Genomic DNA, 21,095 nt, shown 5'->3' with positions numbered 1-21,095 from the left:
TACTTATCAAGGCTGCCAGCTTATAAAGGTAAAGGTAAAGGGAACCCTGACCATTAGGCCCAGTCGTGACTGACTCTGAGGTTGCGGTGCTCATCTTGCTTTATTGGCCAAGGGAGCCGGCGTACAGCTTCCAGGTCATGTGGCCAGCATGACTAAGCCGCTTCTGGAGAACCAGAGCAGCACACAGAAACGCCGATTACTTTCCTGCCGGGGCGGTACCTATTTATCTACTTGCACTTTGACATGCTTTCGAACTGCTAGGTTGACAGGAGCAGGGACCGAGCAACAGGAGCTCACCCCGTCGTGGGGATTTGAACCACCGACCTTCTGACTGGCAAGTACTAGGCTCTGTGGTTTAACCCACAGCTTATAGAGACCAGCAAAAGAAAATCCATTTTCAAACAGTGCGACCATGAGCAAGGAACACCTCCACAGAATCAAACACAGTTCCTTAGCAAAACTCTCAGTTGCAGTAGTTGGGATCAAGAGAGAGGAATTGGAAAAGCAGAGCAGAAAACCTTTTTAAAGCCACAACCCTGTTTAAGATACAATGATACCTCGGGTTACAGACACTTCAGGTTACAGACTCTGCTAACCCAGAAATAGTACCTCGGGTTAAGAACTTTGCTTCAGGATGAGAACAGAATTCACGCAGCGGCGCGGCAGTGGTGGGAGGCCCCATTAGCTAAAGTGGTACCTCAGGTTAAGAACAGTTTCAGGTTAAGAACCGACCTCCAGAATAAATTAAGTTCTTAACCCGAGGTACCACTGTACACTTATCTTTACCTGGGAGAAAGTTCAACTGAACTTGCTGAGGCATGTACTGGCATGTCAGTAGGCATGTACTGGCATGTCTTGTCCAGCTGCAATCCTGTGCATACTCTACTTGGGTTCTTACTCCGTAGGATTTACTCCTGGGCTTTGTGCTGTAGATTTTTTATGCCGTTTGTGCTAATGTATGTGAAACTGGGTCTTAGCAATCTTTACAATCTCTTGCACCAGCTTACACTAGTTGCAAAATGAACAGATGCACCACTGGCTTCAAAGACTGACATGACCCAAAAGGATGGAGATGCTGCCTGCTACTGGACTCGGAAGGCTTCCAAATTCCACAGAAGTCTTATTTATTTCCGCCTGAAGCACAAACCTACCTTAGCCTTACCATGCACAAATAAGAGAGGTCTTGAGGGGACAGCTATCTGTAGACAGGCTAAAACTGCAGCACCGTGGGAACAGAGCGAGTGGTTAAAAGTCTGGAAGCAGGACTGGGGAGAACTCAATTCAGCTTTCCACTGGGCCACGAAGCTCACTGGGTGACCTTGGGCCACTCCCAGCCTAACCTACCTCACAAGGTTGTTGTGAAGATTACTTGGGGGCAGGGCAGGAGAACTACGTGTGCTCCCCTGAGCTCCTTGGAAGGAGGGTGGAATAAAATAAGTAAGAGACCACACCTTTAGGGAAACAGTTGTAAAACTGAGAAAATGGTTTCCCCATGGGGTCTACTTCGTTGGTTCTAACATTCCCCAACACCACCTTCCACCCTTCAGCTGGAAAGTGAAATTACTTTTGATAAACAAATGAAACCATTTTTTAAAACCACACAATTTTCCCCTTGTCCTAAGACTCTTGCACCAGCAACGTCACTAGCAAATTCCGCAGCAATGAGCCCAAGAGGGAAAGAGAGAGAGAGAAAACTATCTTTTGGAACTTGGAACATCGAGGATTCGGTCAGACGCCGGTGAAGTTAAGACCGTGCCGGGTATTATTATTTTTTGGTTACCTCAAATCTACTGAGACTCGAGCTCTTGGAGCGAGACTTCTTGCGGAGGTAGACCGAGAAGAACCTGCGCACTGTGAACTTCTTCATGCTCATTTCCATTGCCCCGGCGTCTGGAAGGGCAGCAGGCAGCGGAGCCGACCGAGGAGCCGCAGTGGCCGCGCGCGGCTAGGGCAGCAGCCCGGCACACTCCCGCGTTAGATCCATCCGAGGAGGAGAAGCGGAGGGCGAGCCTTCCTCGCTTGGGCAGCCAGGAGAAGGGAGCTCCCTTCGGGGATTCATCCAGTCCCGGGGAGAGAGAGAGAGATAGAGAGCTAAGCCCCTCCGAGGCGCATCTCCAGAAGCGCCCCCGCCGCCCGCGGCTCGCTGCCCGGAGCAGATGAAGCGCCTTTTTCGCTCCGCCTCCGCCGCCGGTGTTTACATTTCCTCGCTGCAACTGCGAGCCCAACTCGCCGCCTCTTCGCGCCCCTCCCTCGCCTTCGGTCCCGCTACTACGTCCAATCGGAGCCGGGCTCTTGCTGCCCGCATTATAAGCTCCAAATCCCCAGCCCTTGCAGATGGGAGATAAATATTAAATGTGCCTATTAGTTGTCCTCTTGGTCTTTTGTCAATTTCCTGGCTCTCCCGGATCGCGCGGTGGAAGCAGGCGCCCTGCTGCACTCCCGCCCTAAGCTGCTTGCAAACTGCAGCAGAGCGAGGGAGAGCTATAATTATCCTGGTCCGATTTGGGAAGAGATGAGCTGCTCGACAAAGGAGATTCTCCTGGGAGATTTCTCCTGTCAGTCAGTCAATCAGTCAGTCAGTCAGTCACATCAGGCTGCTGCAGAAGAGATGCAGCTTCCCAAGCCTTTATTTCTAACTGCTGCTGTGAATGTCTTTCCTCCTTTATGACTTTTCTAGAGTTTCAACCAACCCCCACAAAGAAAAAAAAAATGGTTCAGTTTTAGAGAGAACACTCAAGACCTTGAAACATCAGATTTCTTCATTTGTCTTGCTACAGAACTAAAAGATTCCATCTGATCTCTACATACAAGCTGACATTCCAGTACTCACCAGCTGCATACCACCACCTTGACTTTTCAGAACCACAGTTTCACCTTAAATGCACTTAGAGGCACTTAAAAGCCATCCTCTTTAATCATCCTGATAGTCTGCATGGCAGTGATATTAAAGGGATGTTAAAAATGCAAAGGAGTGCCCAAAGGGTTTGGGTGGAAGAGCAACACTTGGGGGGCCAGCTGACATTTGCATCCGAAGGACCAAGCTCTGAAATGAGTCAGGTACATAAATTATAAAACATTGCTGCTATTGTGTTCTTGCGACATTCAATGTCTAAATGAGCACTGGTATCACCAAAGAGCTGTTGCTGTTGCAAAGAAGGGGACCCTGTGGCCCTCCAGATGTCCTGGGATTCTAATTTACATCCTCTCCGACCACTGGTCATGCTGGCTGAGGCTCATGGGAGCTGGAGTCTGCAGGGCCACAGTTTCCGTAATCCAGCAGTAACAGTTGCCAAAATGGCCACTCCACTGAATGGGGAACTTGAAGGTTTCTTTTTCTTCTTCTGGAAGCCTATGCTGGCATTTCCTCATGGGAACATTTCTGTCTATCTTAGCTGAAGGGGTAGGGAATTTCTTTAATGTTTTAAAATTTCCAAAGTTCTTCCCCACATTTGTTCCACCAAACTAATATTGCACCTCCCTCTTGCTAATATTCCGTCTCCAGGCTAAAAGGTTACAATATGGAGATGCCTCCTTCCCACACTGACACTGAATTTCTCTGATGACTTATTTATGACTCAGTTGGGATGGTCAGATACATGTAGATGACAACACAACGCTGAAGATAGTTCCCAGAGGCCACAGCCACCAATCATTCAGCCTTAAAAAGAGGAATCAATCCTGTGTGAAAGTTGCTAATTATGTCTTATGACACCTATAGGCACTCCTCTTTGTTGTCTCAGCTGATTATGCTGGTCAACTGCCATTTGCCACCCAGCCAGAAATATAAGAAAAGACAGAAAGATATTATAAGTTCTAGTCTCATGAAACCCCAATACAACTCCCACTTCTTGTCCATCATATTCATGCACCACTTACTGTACTAGAATGTGTGCACACAAGAAATATCTTCATATGTAATTAGCATCTTCTTGGGTCAATTCCTCATTACCTCACTTGAGGGCATGGTTAAAGTGTTTGGACAACAGCACGTGTCCATCCTGTCTTAGAATCATGAGATTGTAGAGTCATCTACAGGGGTCATCCAGGTTGACCCCCTGCAATACAGGAATCACAACTAAGTCTTGTTAAAGAATTCCTGGACAAACTGGCTCCAGCTGTTGAAACAGTAGTTTTAATGCCTCTTTGTGGTCAGAGAGGCACTACAGTCTTTGATCCCATACAATTTAAAACCGTCCATTGTTTTGCAATTATTATTATTATTAATGTACACCTTTGAAGCTGCTGCTACTATTATTTTGATCTGGCAAATCTGGTGTGATTTATGACTGAATACAAATATAATACAAAAAATGGAAATTGTAAATTTGAAGATTCTGCCTATGAAGGAGGATGAAGACTGTTTTATATCCCAGCAAGTCCTACACAGACTTTATTTGCAGACAATAAAATATACCCAAGGCATATGTGATGGGGTTCCAATCAACAGGGTTCCAATAAACAGGGACAAGCCAAAAATAAATTAAATTGGAAATTGCTTCAATGTAGTTACAGACAAACAATGATTGGAGCAATTTACATTGCAAAAAACTGAGATTAGGGATTCATGTTAGTAACTAATTAATTGACTCCCCTCAGAGGAACTTCTACCACCACAGAAGGAGAGGGGACAGGGGGGGGGGTCAGGGGTAAATAACATGCTGGCAATTTTAGTACAGAGCAGTGTGGCTTCTGGGGAACAGCTACCGCTTGGTTACAGAGCATGTACTTGGCATATAGAAAGTTCAGTCCCTAGCATCTCCAGGTAGGACTTGGAAAGATCTATCTGAAATTCAGGAAAGCTGCTTACAGCCAGTGTTGAAGATACTGGGCTAGATTAAGGTTACCAGATTTTTTTCAATGAATCCGGGGACACTTTTCAACCTCAATGGATTTTGTATAGGGAATGATTTGTAAATCCGGGGACTGTCCCCAGGAAACAGGAACATCTGGTGACCTTAGGCTAGATGGACCAGTGGCAGGGTTCAGCATAAGTAGTTTCTGATATCCCTATAAAGATTTTTGATTACAATTCATCAAAATCATTAGAAGACAACCACTGTGAGTGCCTGTGCAATAGAATCCAGGAAGTTTGTATTCAGCAATAAACAACTTACAGCACGATATGATGAACGATGCCTTTCTCAAGATTGTGCAGCAGAAGGCAATTTGTTTAGTAGTCCTAGAACAGTGCTGACCCCTGCAAGTCAATGGGCAGCATCCAGCAATAGCTTCAGCGTATGGTCATTTAGCTCAGCCTGGCACACTATGCCATGGAGAGCTTCCTTTTGCATCAGAACTCCATTGTTAGAGTCCTGTTTTCAACAGGAAAGTTGTTCTGGGCATTCTCCTACCTCCGTTGAAGCCTTCAATGTAATGTGGGATTTAAGATTCCTAATAAAAGTGACCTCAGGATGACCATTCCAGATGGGCGATTGTTTCTAAAGTAAACTAATGAAAAACTCTAGAGCTACAGGCTGACCAGTTTTATGTTTCTCCAAGCAGAATAGGGGGAAATCAAAGATAACGCCTGCAAAACCAAACAGGAGCTTTCGTCGATTTGTGTTCGCTTGGAATAAGACATGTATGTTCAAGGAAGTTCTCATCTTTGGAGAATGTCACAACTCCATTGATTGGCACCACACCCTGTCTCCATGGCTGATGTCAAGGGTTGAAATCAATCACAGAGTGAGGGGAAGCTGATTAGCAAAAGTTGTTGAAAGTGGTAACTTTTTCCATCAAAAATATTGGGTGTAGTCTTAATCAATCAGGAAAATATTGGCTATAAAGACTACCATTTGATGGATAGCTATAATTAATAACGCTATTAATAAAGCACCATGTGCAAATCTTCTAATAAATAAAACTTCTTAGCATTTTATCTGGTGGTGTTTGCAAGGGTCTGTACAGTCACATGTGATATTAGTATTAAGGAACAGAATGGAGAAATAGAGAACAATTTCCTGATGGAACAAAACCTGGAAGAGCCATAAGCAATTTTAACATCTTACTGAACTAGAAAACATGGCTAAAAATGATAGAAAGCACACACACATGGTAGTGTGTACAATGCAGTAGAAAGAAGCAGAAGGAAATGCCATTCTATAGTGCATTATTAGAACCTGTTTACACAATCAGACTGAGGCTCAGATGTGCTCATGAGTATCTGTAGGGTCAGAGGAGAAAAGAGGAGAGCCAGAAGACCTAGAGTGGCATGGCCAGTATGGAAACATGTCAGGTTTGCTCCTTCTAGGCATGCCCCAGTCCTAGGCAGATATCCACTGTGTGCCCAAAGGCACACTTAAGACTCTGTACACATGACACATTTTTCTTGAAAAAAACGGAAACTATTTGTTTTTTCCATGTAGTCCATAAACAATATAGATCTATTGCATATTTTTTGCCCCTGAGAAGAGCTTATTGACAAACTGGTTTCATCCCCAAAATAAAACCTTCTCGCAGATCAATTCTACATTGCCCTGCAGTGTGTCCATTTGAAAGCAGATGTATGTGGTCCTGGCAATGGAGGGGTGTATCCACATCTGCCCAATGACATTGTTGTTGGACGAACACCAAGATCACAAAAGGAGGGTTTTCAAATGTGTGATCTTATAAAGGGAAGCATTTTCAAACACATACCAAGCAACCATGCCCAACTACTTGTCAGGCAAGGAGGATCTACAATCAATCTAGATTGAACAAAGCATGCTGAGGACGAGCATGAATTATTATGGGTTGCAGGGGGAAATTCTCCCTCTGCTACAAGCAGAGAAGGGTGCACATATCCTAAGAGTGTGCTCTGGCTGAGAACTGCATTGCTATAGTACAAGGGGTGGCTACAAGAAGGAGGGAGGGTCTTTTCAGTACTGGCCCAGCAAAGAAAGAAAGACTGTGGGTGATTTAACTTTTGGATATGTATATATTATCACCTTTACTCTGTTTAAGTCTTATTGTATGCCTTTGTTATGTTGATGTAAGTTGCCTTGAGATGTTTGTGATTTAAGGCAAGGAATAACAATTGGTTCTCAGGATTCAAAAGTGGAGAGCCTCATGTTACTTACTCAAAGATCATTTGCAAAAATTTAGATGTAACAATAATTTATTGAATTTATATCCCACCCTTCCTCTCCATAATGCCATATAGGCCACATAGGCTCTCCATACACATTCAGGAGCCTGTGAAAAGCAGATCCCCAATGGCTCAGAGAGAGGCTGATGGTTTGCCATTGCAGGAACAATATACATTGCTTTCCCAGCCTCTTAAAAAACAAAATGCCCTAAATTAAACTTTAAAGGGATATTTAAAAGCCACTTTCCACCCACATAAGCCCTGCCTTAAGCATTTTTTGGCAGATGATAACAAGAGCACAAATTTACCTGTTTGATTATTATTAAGCATTAAAAATTATCCTACCACAGTGCATTGGAGTTTAGGCCACAATCCTTAGTTCCAAGTATACATGCATAAGATTGGATCGTACGTGGTACAGCCTGATAGACAGGACATAAAAAAAGAGATGAGGAAGAGGAAGAGGCAGATACTTATTTGTAAGTCATCTGTAGGCTGAGGCTCACTTATCAGAGAAGTTATGAGGAATAATTCTTTAGGGAAACAGATGCTGATGCCGCAGGTGATATTTTAGCAGAGCCCTACCAGATCAGGCCAAATGCCCATCTAATTCAGCATCCTGTTCTGACAGTGGCCAACCTGAAACTCTTCCCACATGTGATTTCCAACTATGAATGAATATTCAGAGGCATGCAGCTTCTGATACCTGAGTAGCCATTGATAGTCTTATTTGCCACAAATTTGTCTAATTTTCCCCCCCATGCCATCCAAGTTCCTGGCCATCACTATTCATGCTACGTAGTTACTGCAGATAAATCACTTGTGGAGGCAGCCCTTAGGCGTATCCATATTTCCGTTTTGGTTACACAGAGTGCCTCGCTCATAAAACTGTCAGTTTGATATATACTGTAGATGCAGGAACTACTACGTTAGAAGTGCCCACACGCAGATCCTTATTCTGCTCTGTAATGCACCTGCCAGACTGGCACGACACCAAGGAGTAGGAACATCATATACACTTACTTAAGATCTTTCCCCCTATTATTTATGGATTGGAACCTAAGACAACTTGATTCAAAGCAGTTCACAAACGGAAATGCCCCGTCCTGGCACCATCATCCATTTGTATGTCCTGCTCTCCATCCCCTCTAAAAAAAAAAAAAAAAAAAGGTGACAAAAGAGAATGCAGATTTCAATAAAATTTACACATGCTAATTTACATGAGTAAATTGAGACTAAAATGTAAATAGAAAATCATACAACTCACAATCATGGGGAAACCTGTGACCCATGCTTAGTCTGCTGTGCCTGCTTAGTCTGCTGTCAGGGTGCTACCTGCTAATGGGCAACATCCAGCCCCCTGGGTCTCCCTCCTTAAGGTTCATTAAACTGGACTTGGACCAGACAGCAGGAGCAGCTTACCTGGTGGGATGGAGCTGCAGCACTAGCCTCCCAGAAGAGGTGACAGTGAGCTTGGGGCTACAGAGGTGTGCTGGCAGGTGCACTGGATTGGCTCTGCTGGTCCACCCTGACCTTGTCTCCCCCTCCCTCATTTCACTTCCAGGGGGAGTGCATTGCTGCTGCTTGGCAACACGTCAAATATAGGATGCCTTCAAATAAGGCGCAGTCCTTTGAAATGTAGGCTCGAAAGATGGGGGACACTCTTCAACACTGGGGCACAAGAGCCTGCTGGAGGCAGGGGAGTCAACTGACCCAAATCAGACTATAGTATTTTAATATTTTTTTGGGAAGCCACCCAGAGTGGCTGGGGAAGCCCAGCCAGATGGGCGGGGTATAAATAATAAATTATTATTATTATTATTATTATTATTATTATTAGGCTTCTAAGATCAATGTTAATGTATTGAATGGCACCCCCTCCCTCCGGTCTCCTCATCTGAGACTTGCAGGAGAATTATCTTCTTTTGGGAGCTCTGTGGTCTTAATTATCAAATATTAGTAATATATTTGGCGATTTTAAAAAACCACCTTCATCCATCTGTCCTTAGATAGATAGTAGGGGGAAAAAACATGTTCTGACAATCTGGGGTTCTAAATGGGTAGGAGATTTTAAAAGGGATTGTGGTAGTTGAAATCCAATCAGTCAACAGTCTCCATACCCATCTCAAGTAACCATGATAACCACATATGCTCCAATTTATTCAATTTATCACAGACCTATTTCTGTCCACTTAGAAAGGACTTATATATATTTTTTTGATTCAATAAAGCACAGAGGAGATTTCAACATCTGCTACATGTCTGCCTCATCATCCAACTAGCTGGAGAAATAGATTGGAAAGAATATAGAGCAGAATATTAAAAAAAACCTGGTGTCTGATTACTTTGCCTAGCATTGTACTAGTGTGGAAAGACCTGACAGGAAACCACATTGAGTTTTTGACAGTCTCTGACATCTTTTCCGATGAATTAAGTATACCCTTGGTAATTTCACAGGTGGAACAAAAATTTGATTTGTGCAACCATTAGACAGTGTAACTTTAAATAAGTACGTAGATCATGTGCAGTGTGAGGTTTTTTGCATCGTTTCTTCTGGCAATAGAGATGCAATGTTGACTTTGCTGCAGAGTTTTATCCTACCTTGTTGCACTGTGAAAACAACAATAAAAGCAGTAGTAGATGCAGTAGAGAAGCAGGATGAAGGTAGCTGCTCTATAGCATAATTCATTGTATACATTAGAAATTACCAACAGGAAGAATATTGCATTCAAGAGTTAGAATGCTTCTGTTTACCAACGTACTCAGGAGTAGGTTGCCAACTGACTAGGAAAACACTGCCTGACCTACCTGTTATACGGTTCGGGTTTCTATGGCAGCTTCTTCGTTCACAAAATGGCATATTTTCCTTTCTTAATTAAGCATGGTTTAATTTCAACATACACACACTACATTTTTGTACTGCAGAATTTATTGTACAGTGTTCAAGTTAGCTTTTTTGTTTTATTTTTTTAACTCTGAGGAACACCTGCCTAATATTTTGGGATAAAATTTGGCTCAAAAATAATCACCATAAGATTAAGGCTGCAAAATGTAATCTACATTACCTATTGAAATGTCTCACTGCTAAGACCATGCACACAGTGGCATTTATTCTGGCTCCAGGGTACACCCACTACTGGTGTTTGAAGCTGTGTACACACAATGTAAGCCACAATCCATATCTATCCTGTAGTTTCTTGAGAAATACTGCTCTTTGGTGTGTTTCCCCTCAAACCATCTTCCATCCAATTTGAAAACATAAGCCACAGTTAACATGGGGTATGCATATCTGAGACAGTCATTGCACATGGTAGGGCATGCATAGATATCAGTTCCATCGGAAAGAAATTGGGGGAGTTGCAGGGGCATGGAAACCAAACAGGTAACGTTCATTGGGTGAAGATATTCTACCCCCACCCCCGGTATGTGATTTAATATTCAATGGGGGGAAGCAACCTTACTGTGCGGTAAGCTGCCAATGTCTACATAGCCTGAGCTGGATAGGATCAGGATATAAATCTGCAGTTCTGAGCACACTAATTCACACTGACATTGATGTGACTTGCTCTCAGTAAAGTGTACATCACTTGCATTTGGACTGTCTGATAAAAGCAAGTGAATTCTTCAGTTTAATACCTTGGAGCAAAACCTAAACACTTCTTTACATCTAGGGTTTAATATTTCCTGAGTTGCAAACATTCGATCAAGAAGGGTTATTGTCTTCGAACTTGTCTTAATGGAAAGGAAAAGAAAGGAAGTGGCCAAATGGATTTAAATTAAATTAGTTTGTGGACAATGCCAAATACAGAACAGCCTTTTCACATATTTCAGCAAACTCACAGCTGCTCCAGTTTAGCCGGGACACCAACTACTTTCAGAGTAGTCTCAGGGTAAACACAATCCTTCAATGGTCAGTTATAAAAGTAACAGCTTATGAGTGTGTGTTTCACTATATCTATGCAAGCAAAACCTCTAGAACAGACACCATATAATTATTGCTTACTAACTTATATATAAGCCTTTATAATCTTGATTTCTTTCACTTTATAGCAAAGCAAAATGGCATGTTAACAATGTATGTGATCATCAGCAGTTATGTTTCCACCAGGTTATAATAAAGAAACTGACAAAAGCATACCTTAAAAGAAAATGCTAACATTACTCCTCTGAACTTTGTTCCCAAAAGCATCAGTGCAAATCAGATGTTTTTACTACTGGAAAGTTCAGCTTCTCCCTGCTTCTCCACACCCACTGAGAGAAGAGAATGATATAGCAAATGGCTAATGGCAAAAGGAAAGAGCTGTTTCCTTACACAGCTGTTGGCTTTGAACTAAAGTGTGCAGGGCTGGGGAAGGAGAGGAAGGGCATGATGGCTTTCAAGTCTGAGAGTGGCATTTTGCAATAGCAAACTCTCTGTTCCTTATAGGTGTAAATTGGCTGCTAAAGGAAGGCATTCCCAACATCTCTAGGGGAACCTTTTCTACAGTGGTTGTTGCAAGGAGACAAGTTAGTAATTAGATGATTATCCTCGCAAACCAAGGATGCTTCCCGACTGTCACTATTTTGCAGGAGGCATTCAGCAAAATATCACAAACTTAGGTTTGCACATTTAAAAGTGTTCCACTGCCCTAGTGCAACAAATCCACTTGAAAAACAGAGACTTTTTGCGGTTAACAGACTGACAGATAAATGCACAGAAAAGTGTGGGATGAATAAACAATTGATGGGAAGATGTATAAACACCCTGCAAGCATGTAATAAATGTTCACGGTACTACAACTGCCCTGCAAACAAGTAAGAATGGAAGACCACCATAGAACCTCTGCACAAACTTTGTGTTAGCTGCGCTTCCTACACTGCAGGGGGTTGGGCTAGATGACCCTTAGGGTTCCTTCCAACTCTACAATTCTGATTCTAAATCAGGATGAATGTTCAGCAAACAGGTAGTTTCTCTGGAGGAGCCCCAATATATCTAATCCAGCTGTTTTCAGCCAGTGTGCCCTGGGGTGCCTTGAATGATGGTCAGGGGTGCTGTGGGCAACCCTGGCCTCTGTCCCTCTCTCCTTCCCTCCCTTCCTCTGATGCCCTCTCACATCTCTGCCTCGCAAAGACTTGCACACTACTTGTTGCAGCAGCTCTGACTACAAGCTCCCTAGGCGAATTGTGCCTCTGGGGCTGGCCAGGTGGTGCTACCTAGGCCCCTGTGTGAGAAGATACATCTCTTTGGGGCAGGGGGCAGTTCAGAGACCAGGGGCGGCAGCTGCAGCTGCCCAGAGGACTTCCAAAGAGAGGGGAGAAGAGAGCAGACTGAGGGAACACTCCACAAGGGAGGGTGTTTGGAAAGTGTGAGGGGCTGCCATCTCTGCAGGCAACAGGTGCCATAACTGGGCTCCTGAGCCCCATAGGGGTGCCGCAGAAAGAATGCAGTTAGTCAAGGGAGCCATGGACCCCAAAAGTTGAAAACCTCTGATCTAATCAGAGGAGTGAGCATCGCTGGCAGCTTTTCAGTTTAATGCTAACCGTTTTACTCGGAAGGAAGTCTCGCTTATACCAGTGAGGCTTAGGCTCTAACAAGTAATAATTATCTTGATTTCTATGTAGTCTCACATCCCATTCTTATGCAGACAGGTGCAAAAAGTGGGGGTGGGGGGACTCCAGGTGCTACAAAATACAATTTATTGTAAGCCCGTTTTTTGTGGGGGTATCCTTTATCAAGAGCACAGTTTTAGCAACCATCTTGACACAGCAAGAACTCTTGTAGAGTTACGTGCACCTAAAGCCATTCATTTAATGGACTTGAGTGTGCCTGCCTTCATTTATTGAATAGGCTGTGAGATTAAAAAACAGAACAAAATGTAAGGTCCCACCCCCCATAATCCCCAACTCTGAAGGGGGCTCTTGCTCTCTCTTGCTCTCTCTCCCCCCGCCCCACGATTTTCCCTGCAGCTAAGACAAATCTCTCAATTTCTCCTGATTCTGGAAGTAGCGGAGTGAAATGTTGGTGGGTTTGCTTCCCACACGCCCCTTCTACAACCCTCCCCTAAGATACGGTACTAGTGGGTGGGAAAAAAAATACGGCTTTCAATCACAAAATGATAAATTGTGAGTCTTAAGACAAAAATAGCAAGTTGTCCTATATCTCCTGCCATTCACTAGGCAATTGCTACTGAGGCATTATCAAGTTTAAGTTCAGCAGGAAGTGTGCTGCTTAATAGCTATAAAATAATATGCCACAAACCTGTTGATGGAGAGATTATAATAACTAACTGCATAAGCAACAGGGTGAGGGGAACAGCATGGGGGGGGGGGGAATAAATGCATGGATCTAATGGCAGATCGCTGGCTGCCTGATCCTGCACTTCCCATAGGCCTTAATTCCTCAAGTTACTCAACACAATGCATAGCCTTAATGCTTCACTTAAAAAATCTGACAACTTAAAAACATGAATTGTTATATATAATAAATACAATGCAAACACTGTTTTACTGTTTTCCAGACAGCATATTTTTCCAGACAGCATATAACAGAAGTTGGTTGCAACATGTATTATTGGACATGACGGCCCTGATTCTTACGACCCACAAAGTCACTTACGACCTTTGCTGTCTTCCTCTACTTCAAGAATTCGTTTGCTGCCTGCCTTCATCTCCATTAGTCTAGAGTAGGGGTGCCCTCCAGATGTTGTTAGACTACAAACAGCCCCAGACTATATGGCTAATGGTCAGGGATGAAAGGAAGCTGGAGTGCAACAGCAGCTAGAGCGCATCACAATGGATACCCCTGGCCTAGAGCATTAAAACAACAATATGGCGGCTACTACATAGTATGAGGACTTCCCCTTTTCCATGTTATATGGCAAAGGTTAGAATTTTAATCAAAGCTTGTAAGATATAGGGGTGAGAAGACTTCCCACGTTCCACTCCGTGGTTTGCTCTGCCCTTTGTTCAAATCCTCTAGTAGAATTCAGGAGAAGTTTGAAAGTTAACTCTGGATTTGGAGCATGTACTGTGAGTTGCGGCTTTCTGTTCCTTCAATTCATTTTCATTTTTACGCCCCTTCTGAGTCACTGATCCACATATATGCACTGATAAAACGCTGGGGGTGAGGGGGGGGGGAATTATGATGCACCTGCAAAAGAACTGATTCTCTAGATGATGTGAACCCTTTACTGGTAGTAACAAGTTGATACTATCGTCTCCTTTTTGGGGTCACCAGTTCTTTTCCTTTTATAAGCTCAGTCCTAACCACATTTACTCAGAATGCAATGAAGCTTACTCTCAGGTATGGGGGACCAGGATCGTAGCTACAATCCACTGCATTGTAGAGCACTTTAAACTGTGTTGCACTGCAGCCGATGATTATATGCTGTCTTTATATTATGCAGCAATGCAATTTGTCAATATTATTAATAATGGCCAAACGAACCTGTCCATTTTCTTCCCCTGAACTGATTTGCTCGGATGGGCAGGAGGGGTACCTTTAAAGCTGAGAGGGAATGGAAAGTGCCAGTTAATTTGGGAAAGTGCTCACCTGAGGGCACTCCTGAATACCCCTTTCTTCCAGGAACTGCACCAGAGAATACTGCTATTTTCCTTTGATTTAGGGAGCTGCCTCTGCCTTTATGATATAAGCAGCCATTTCATCATTCCTCTCTCTCACCTCAGACCTATTTGTGTGACTAATATACCATAAACCAAGGATAGAGGCAAAGCAAGACTACTGCTTAGTGATGTTAAATTCTCAAGAATAATCTTTTGGAGAATATTCTCGAGAATATCCTAGATTAATGAGAATATTAGAGAATTTTCATTTAAAACAAGAGAATATTCATTTTAATGCATTGGAAATGATATGATATGTTAATATACATGTATATTATGTATATTAATATACATAATATTCATGGGTAAACTTGTTCAGATGGCAACCAAAAACTGAACAGATAATTTTATTCAATGGGGCAATGCAGTGAATTCACATTCTTTGATTTTTCTGCACCAAACTTGAAACTGAAAATTCAATGTGAATGACTCACGTTAATCACTAAGTCTGTCACTAACCATATATTTACCATCAACTTTGAACTCTAATTATGTTGTGTATGTATGAAATACAGCTTTTAAAGTAAAAGGAATATAAAAATACTCAGGTCTGCTACATGAGTATGTTCTTTAATAAGCATATCTACATGGTACAGTATTTTCAGTGCAACACTAATAAAATCAATATAAAGTTAAAAATAAATGCTATTATTTCCAGAAAATAAAACACAAATAATCAGTAATGACAAGTTACATAACATCAGAAACGCAAATTACTATCTGCTTAGACAAGTAAGGCAACACACAACCTATTTAAATTATATCTGATAAATTGTCACAAGAAAGAAATTTATTTAAAAAAATAGGCTTTAAGTAATAAGTCTCAAATGTTTATAAATTTATATTGACTCCTCAAACATCTTAAGAGGATAAGTCACCATCTTCGTCTCCACTGGTAACAGAGCTTTCAGTTCCACACTGATCATCTGCGAGATGATAGAATTAAGTTGATGGTTGTGTAAAATTCAATGAGCTTGTTAGAAGCTGTGTTCTCTTCTAGGAGTTGTAAGCTATGAGCTACATATGCACGCTTTCCTGCTCTGTCTACAGTAAACCTATTCCTTTTTGCTGAATGAATAACTCCATAAGTACTGAAGCTACGTTCTGTTGTAGCTGTCATTAGTGGCATATTCAAAATGTTCACAGCTACTCTGCTAAGCTTTGAACCAAAGCATGTTCCCTTCCACCAAACCACCGCATCCACTTTTGTAAAACTGGTTCTTACATTAGAATTTACTGTTTGTGGAGAATATTCTCCAGAGAATTTTCTAGCAGAGAACATTCTCAAGAATATTCTCCGGAGAATATTCTCACCTCACATCACTAGTCCTGCTTCACTGGCCTGAAAGCAAAGAAATATGAATATGATTTGCACTGAATTGAGAAGCAACCAGCCCAGCTTACATATGGAATCAAAACTGAGTGACTGTGGAGGATGATGAAGCAGGGACAGAGGCAAGAGTCCCAAGGAAGGGATGGAAAGTGTCTGGCAGTAGGGGCCATGGGTCAAACTGCAGCAAATGGTGGAATCCTTTCTTCCCAAACTCCTGTGAGCCCTAAAAGGCTATGTATGCACTGGGCAGCCTGGGCAGCCTTTGAGCAGATTGGTCATTAAGGGTACATATTGCAAAGAATGTGGAATCACACCAGTGTCTGAAGCTTCATTATAGGGCCAGGTGGAACATCGTTTGACCTGCTCAGTCATCTGCCAACCACTGACCTAGGAACCATGGTATCACTTCATCCTCTAGCTACCTATGTTGCTGGCATGCTTTCTCCCAGCAAATGACCATGATTGTTCTGTGAACTGCCCTGAGACCTCTGGGTATAGGGTGGTATATAAATTCAAACAACAACAATGTCTTTCCACGGTTTCAGACAGGGTTTTACTCTACCTGGGGATGCCAGGGATTGACCCATGGACCTTCTGCATGCAAAGCAGATACTCTACCACTGAGCTACAGCCTTTCTTCATATGGAATAACCCTGAACCAAAGGTCTGCTGTTCAAGCTTTACACCACAATGTTTGCAACTACTAAAAAAACAAAACCAAGCATCTTGGCAATGCCTATAATCCAAATGGCCCATTGCAGAGCATGAGCTACACTGTCACTTTTTTATTTGTATGCATGTCCACATGTTAAAAGCAGGTACCCATACCAGAAAAAAAACTGTGTTGATGGTGACAGAAAAAGAATGCAGCAGTGCTTTAACCATCCTTCACAGCTCTCTTAAGCCTACTACATATTTTAACATGCTGACACCATTAACACATTTTCTAAAGCACTTTCTGGATGTGGGCTGTTTTACTGCTACGCTATGCTGCATGCCAAGCATGCAATGCAGTGACATGATGAGGCATAGCCACAAGCTCTACCTTGTGGTCAGATTTCATCCAAATGGAAAGGGGTAAAGACACTATGATGTGTGGGAAGCACACGAAACAAAAGATCCGGACAGAAAATGCCATCTTATTGCAGATTCTGAAATGCAGAACAAGCTTGCAGGTGCTGGTGTAGTAGCTATACTCTATTGCAATGCCAGATTGCAATAACTATGACAGGATAGGTTGTTTTTTTAAAAAAAGAGAGACCAACTTTAGTAGAAAACTGCTGGCTTTTAAGCTGAAAATAGAACTGGAAAAACACCTCCCACAAACAGTAGATAGCAGTCTCCTATTCATTTTCTTGGAATATCAGGATATATGATATCCCATGACGTCAGTAAAACTGGAGAGAATCCAGCTGAAATGTTTAAGATGAGATGTCATATTTTGGGTCATTTTTCATTAGTTGGCTTCCTCTTATTCCATGCCAGACACCAGCTTTTGTTAGAATCCAGTGACATTAAGAACCTCTATTTATCAAGCACATCTGCCCACAGTTTTGCACTGAGAATGTGCAGTCACTCTCTGGCAACATTAATTATATACATGCAGCAGACAGATGTCCCAGCTAAGCAAATAATGAGAGAGTTTGCATCCAAATCTGCCTCCTGCTAAGAGAGAGAGGTCGCATTTTCTAATTTCAGTCTTAATCACTGAAAGTAGATTTGCAATTAACATCTGTGTAGGATCTACTCTCATTAAAACACATGGTGTTTTTTCCAGCGTCAGATCTAGGAACACTAATTGCACCTGGATATTCCTGGAGATATCATACTTGGGCCGTTTGCACCACTTTAATGGTTTTTTTTAACCCAACCTCGGTATAAACATCAAAGTAGATGTAAAAGGAGAAGAGGAACCCTTTCATTTTCAAGCAGCATGCATAAATCCCCAGTTTATTCACTAAAATCTATAAAGAAAAGGAAGTAGTATATGAAGAGTAATATTTGATGCTAACAGCACAATTCCCACCATGAACCTGCCACTTTTCCCTATGAGAATTCAAAAATGGAAACTGGTTCCCTAAGTAAAAACACTGTTTGTAGCCCAACGTATTAAAGATGGTTGAGAACTATATAGTAAACAGTATATATGCCACCTCCTCTACATAGGCTGATTAGAGAAAAATAACTGCAGATTTCCTTCAATGCAGAATGTACACAAAGGCACATATGCCTAGCAGCCTTGCCCATGAAATCATTAATCAACACCAAAACAAAACACTTTAAAGCATCAAGGCCTCACAGAACCATTGAACGTGTGGTGGTCAGGAGTAAGAACAACAGGCACAAGCAGGCTCCATGCATTCAGCCTGCATGGCTTCCAACCATATGAAAAGAGCTACCGTCTCCTTCTATTATTTCTTCACCTATCAAAGGCTTGTGTTGAATGCGTGCATTGGAAACAAGTTCCAAAACAATCAGGTCTTGCATGGTATTTGGAAATAAAATACTGTATTGTAACAGCAAATGTGCAAACAAGACCAACACATCCTTAAGTTTTGTCCCCTCTTCCTTGCTGTTTAAGGATTTCTTTCATATCATGTGAATAGGCTAAGACAGACCTTGCTGAGTTTTCAAGTTTCTAATAAATATGTGATGTGATTAATTCTAGCAGATTCAGGGGTTCCATTTCCTGGTTTGGTTAGACTACAGATTTTTCCATGGGTCAGTCCTTACAATGAAAATAAATTAGTAAATAAACACATTATTGTTTCTTATAAAACAGGCCTGGGCAATCTAAATCATTTCTCTCTCTAACTATCTGCGCATATGTGCATTCGGAAGGTCCCAGGTACAATTTCTGGCATCTCCAAGTAGGGGTGGAAGACAACCTGGAGAGATTTTGCCAGACATGATAGACAATACTGGGCTAGATGGGTCAATGGTTTTAGGGATGGGCAGAAGCTGGTTCAAGTTTTCATTTTCAGGTATCAAATTTGGACTTTACAAAACAAAACAAGAACCAAAACAAGGCATCCCTCAAAATTCACCTCTCTGAATTTTGCAGTGCAGTTCTTCAGCCAAGTAACGTGTGCAAAAATGCATATACTTTGGTAAAGTGTTCATAGAAATGAACGTATCAGTGAAAACAGCCTACAAGAATGCATTGCACTGGGGAAGATTGCTTTGCAAACGTGTGTTTCACAGAAACAAAATTCCACAGAAACGTGTATATACTGGGCAAAATGAACACAAAAATGCTGATGTGTGTTCATGAGAGCTTCTCTTTTTCTAATCACAAACTGATGTGGAAAAATGAATTTAAGAGTGGGAAAAAAATCTCTGCTTGGTATAAGACAGCCTGCTGTGTCTCTATGCTCCTCATAAGGATTCCGGATACTAGTTGTTTGCAGTTTTTTCCCATCTCTAGAGAGTCGCAGGAAAATGTGAGGAAGGAAAATGGAAAAAGAAGGAAGCAACTGAGACAGGGGTATAGACCAGTGTTCCCCTTGACCCCTTTGGAGGAAGATACAGGATATAAATGTAATAATAATACAAACAAATAATAAAATATGCTGATGTATAGAATGAAGAATACTACAGGTTGGTGAAAATAAAGGAGAGTTAATATACAGAAGCTGAGAGCTGTGTTGGTGCAGAGAGAAGGTTAAAAGAGAATTAATTTAGAAAATGCTGCATTAAAATTATAACAATGTATTCTCATGATTAATACAGTCCTCTTGAATGACTAAAAATGTTTTTTTTAAGCAGTTCTCTGAGTCAATTCAGGAACCCTGTTCTATACTCTGTCATGTCCATTTCAATGAATAGCATAACCAGATGTAGGTTGTGCCTAAATCACTACCACCAAAGTCCCTCACAACATGAAATGTTGCATCAATCAATACGAAGCTTCTCCCTTGGTTTCCTTCTGTTTTGTCTCACTTGGAGTCTTGGAATAAAAGGATCAATGGACCATCTAGCATTAGTCATAATCCAATGAAGCTGGAAGCCATTGATGTGAACTATGTAACATTAAAAGTACTCTTGACTTCAAGTTTGCTTTGTGAAGTGGGGGTGGGGGGATGCAAACTTTAGACATATGCCTAGCATTGCCATATTTGTCTGAAAGTGTACTGCTACTACAGCATTTCTTGCCAGACTTCCTCCTTCCCTGGACTTCCAGAGCACTTGGCAATCATTGTCAGTGCTCAAGAGTCTTCAATGAAGTCAGAAAAATTCATTTAAGGACCAGTGGTGATGCTCCCCTGCACATCCGCCTTCCAAAGCAAGCAAAACTGTGAAGAATGTCAGTCAAAGCAACTTGAAGCAACTTAAAGCACTGAAATTTTGATAGAGTTTGTGTCTCGGATGTGTGAAGGGTATATAAAGCCTTCTGATTTTGGCCAGCAAGAGGATGCTTCCTTTCTGTTGCAGTCTGGAAAGTGCAACTTAAGTGTTAATTTTTTATTTTATTTTTTAAAGTCACAATTTCTGGGTGTGAGGTGTGAGTTGCAGGAGAAAGTTCGGGGGGGGGGAAACCCCAACAATCCCAGCACATCCTTTTATGTTTTGAATGACAAATGGGTGCTATATTGATGCAATGTATGTGCACTACTCAACAAAAGTATGGGCATCAGTTCCTGTCCCACCCACTTTTGCCTCTGGCACCTCTAAAATGCTGCCCCGAGAGCCTGCCCACATGGAAATGCATCCATCAGGCTGAAAAAGGCTCCCCACCTCTGGCCTACATAATGCTGAATTTTGTGCATGTAACTAAAATTACAGCATCTAGCAGCAATTGTAAAGATCCAGAAATAGCTATACAATAAATCTGAAGGCTGATGTTTTTATCCCAAATTGCACTAACCACTCTTTTTTCTTTTCTTTTCTTTTCTTTTGCATTAACCATTCTTTTTCTTTTTTCTTTTTTTGCATTAACCACTCTTTTTTCTTTAAGAAAGAGTGGGTGCAGTATGCATTATGATGTAGCACTTTCTCATCTAGCTTATTCATGAAACTGAAAATGAAGAGAGACAGGGACCCACAAGTATATAATTTATGAGATCGTTGGTGCTTTGGATAGAATTAGTAATA

General features: G+C 41.9%; 1 protein-coding gene across 4 annotated transcripts in view; it reads right to left on the bottom strand.

Moving 5' to 3' along the window:
- The window catches only part of RPS6KA2 (ribosomal protein S6 kinase A2), a 183,039-nt gene that overhangs the window by 110,977 nt on the left and 50,967 nt on the right, over window positions 1-21,095 (bottom strand). The window contains exon 1 of one of the 4 annotated variants that reach the window (XM_083434093.1): window positions 1,781-2,580. The exons of the other annotated variants lie outside the window; for them this stretch is intronic. Coding sequence (XP_083290219.1) covers window positions 1,781-1,879 — 99 coding nt within the window. The 5' untranslated portion in view covers window positions 1,880-2,580. Of the gene's footprint in view, window positions 1-1,780; window positions 2,581-21,095 lie in introns of those variants that run through there. 4 annotated transcript variants of the gene reach the window in all.

This window comes from Podarcis tiliguerta (genome assembly GCF_965153285.1).
Source record: "Podarcis tiliguerta genome assembly, chromosome: 3".
Lineage (NCBI taxonomy): Eukaryota > Metazoa > Chordata > Lepidosauria > Squamata > Lacertidae > Podarcis > Podarcis tiliguerta.
This window is presented reverse-complemented; position numbering and strand designations above follow the sequence as displayed.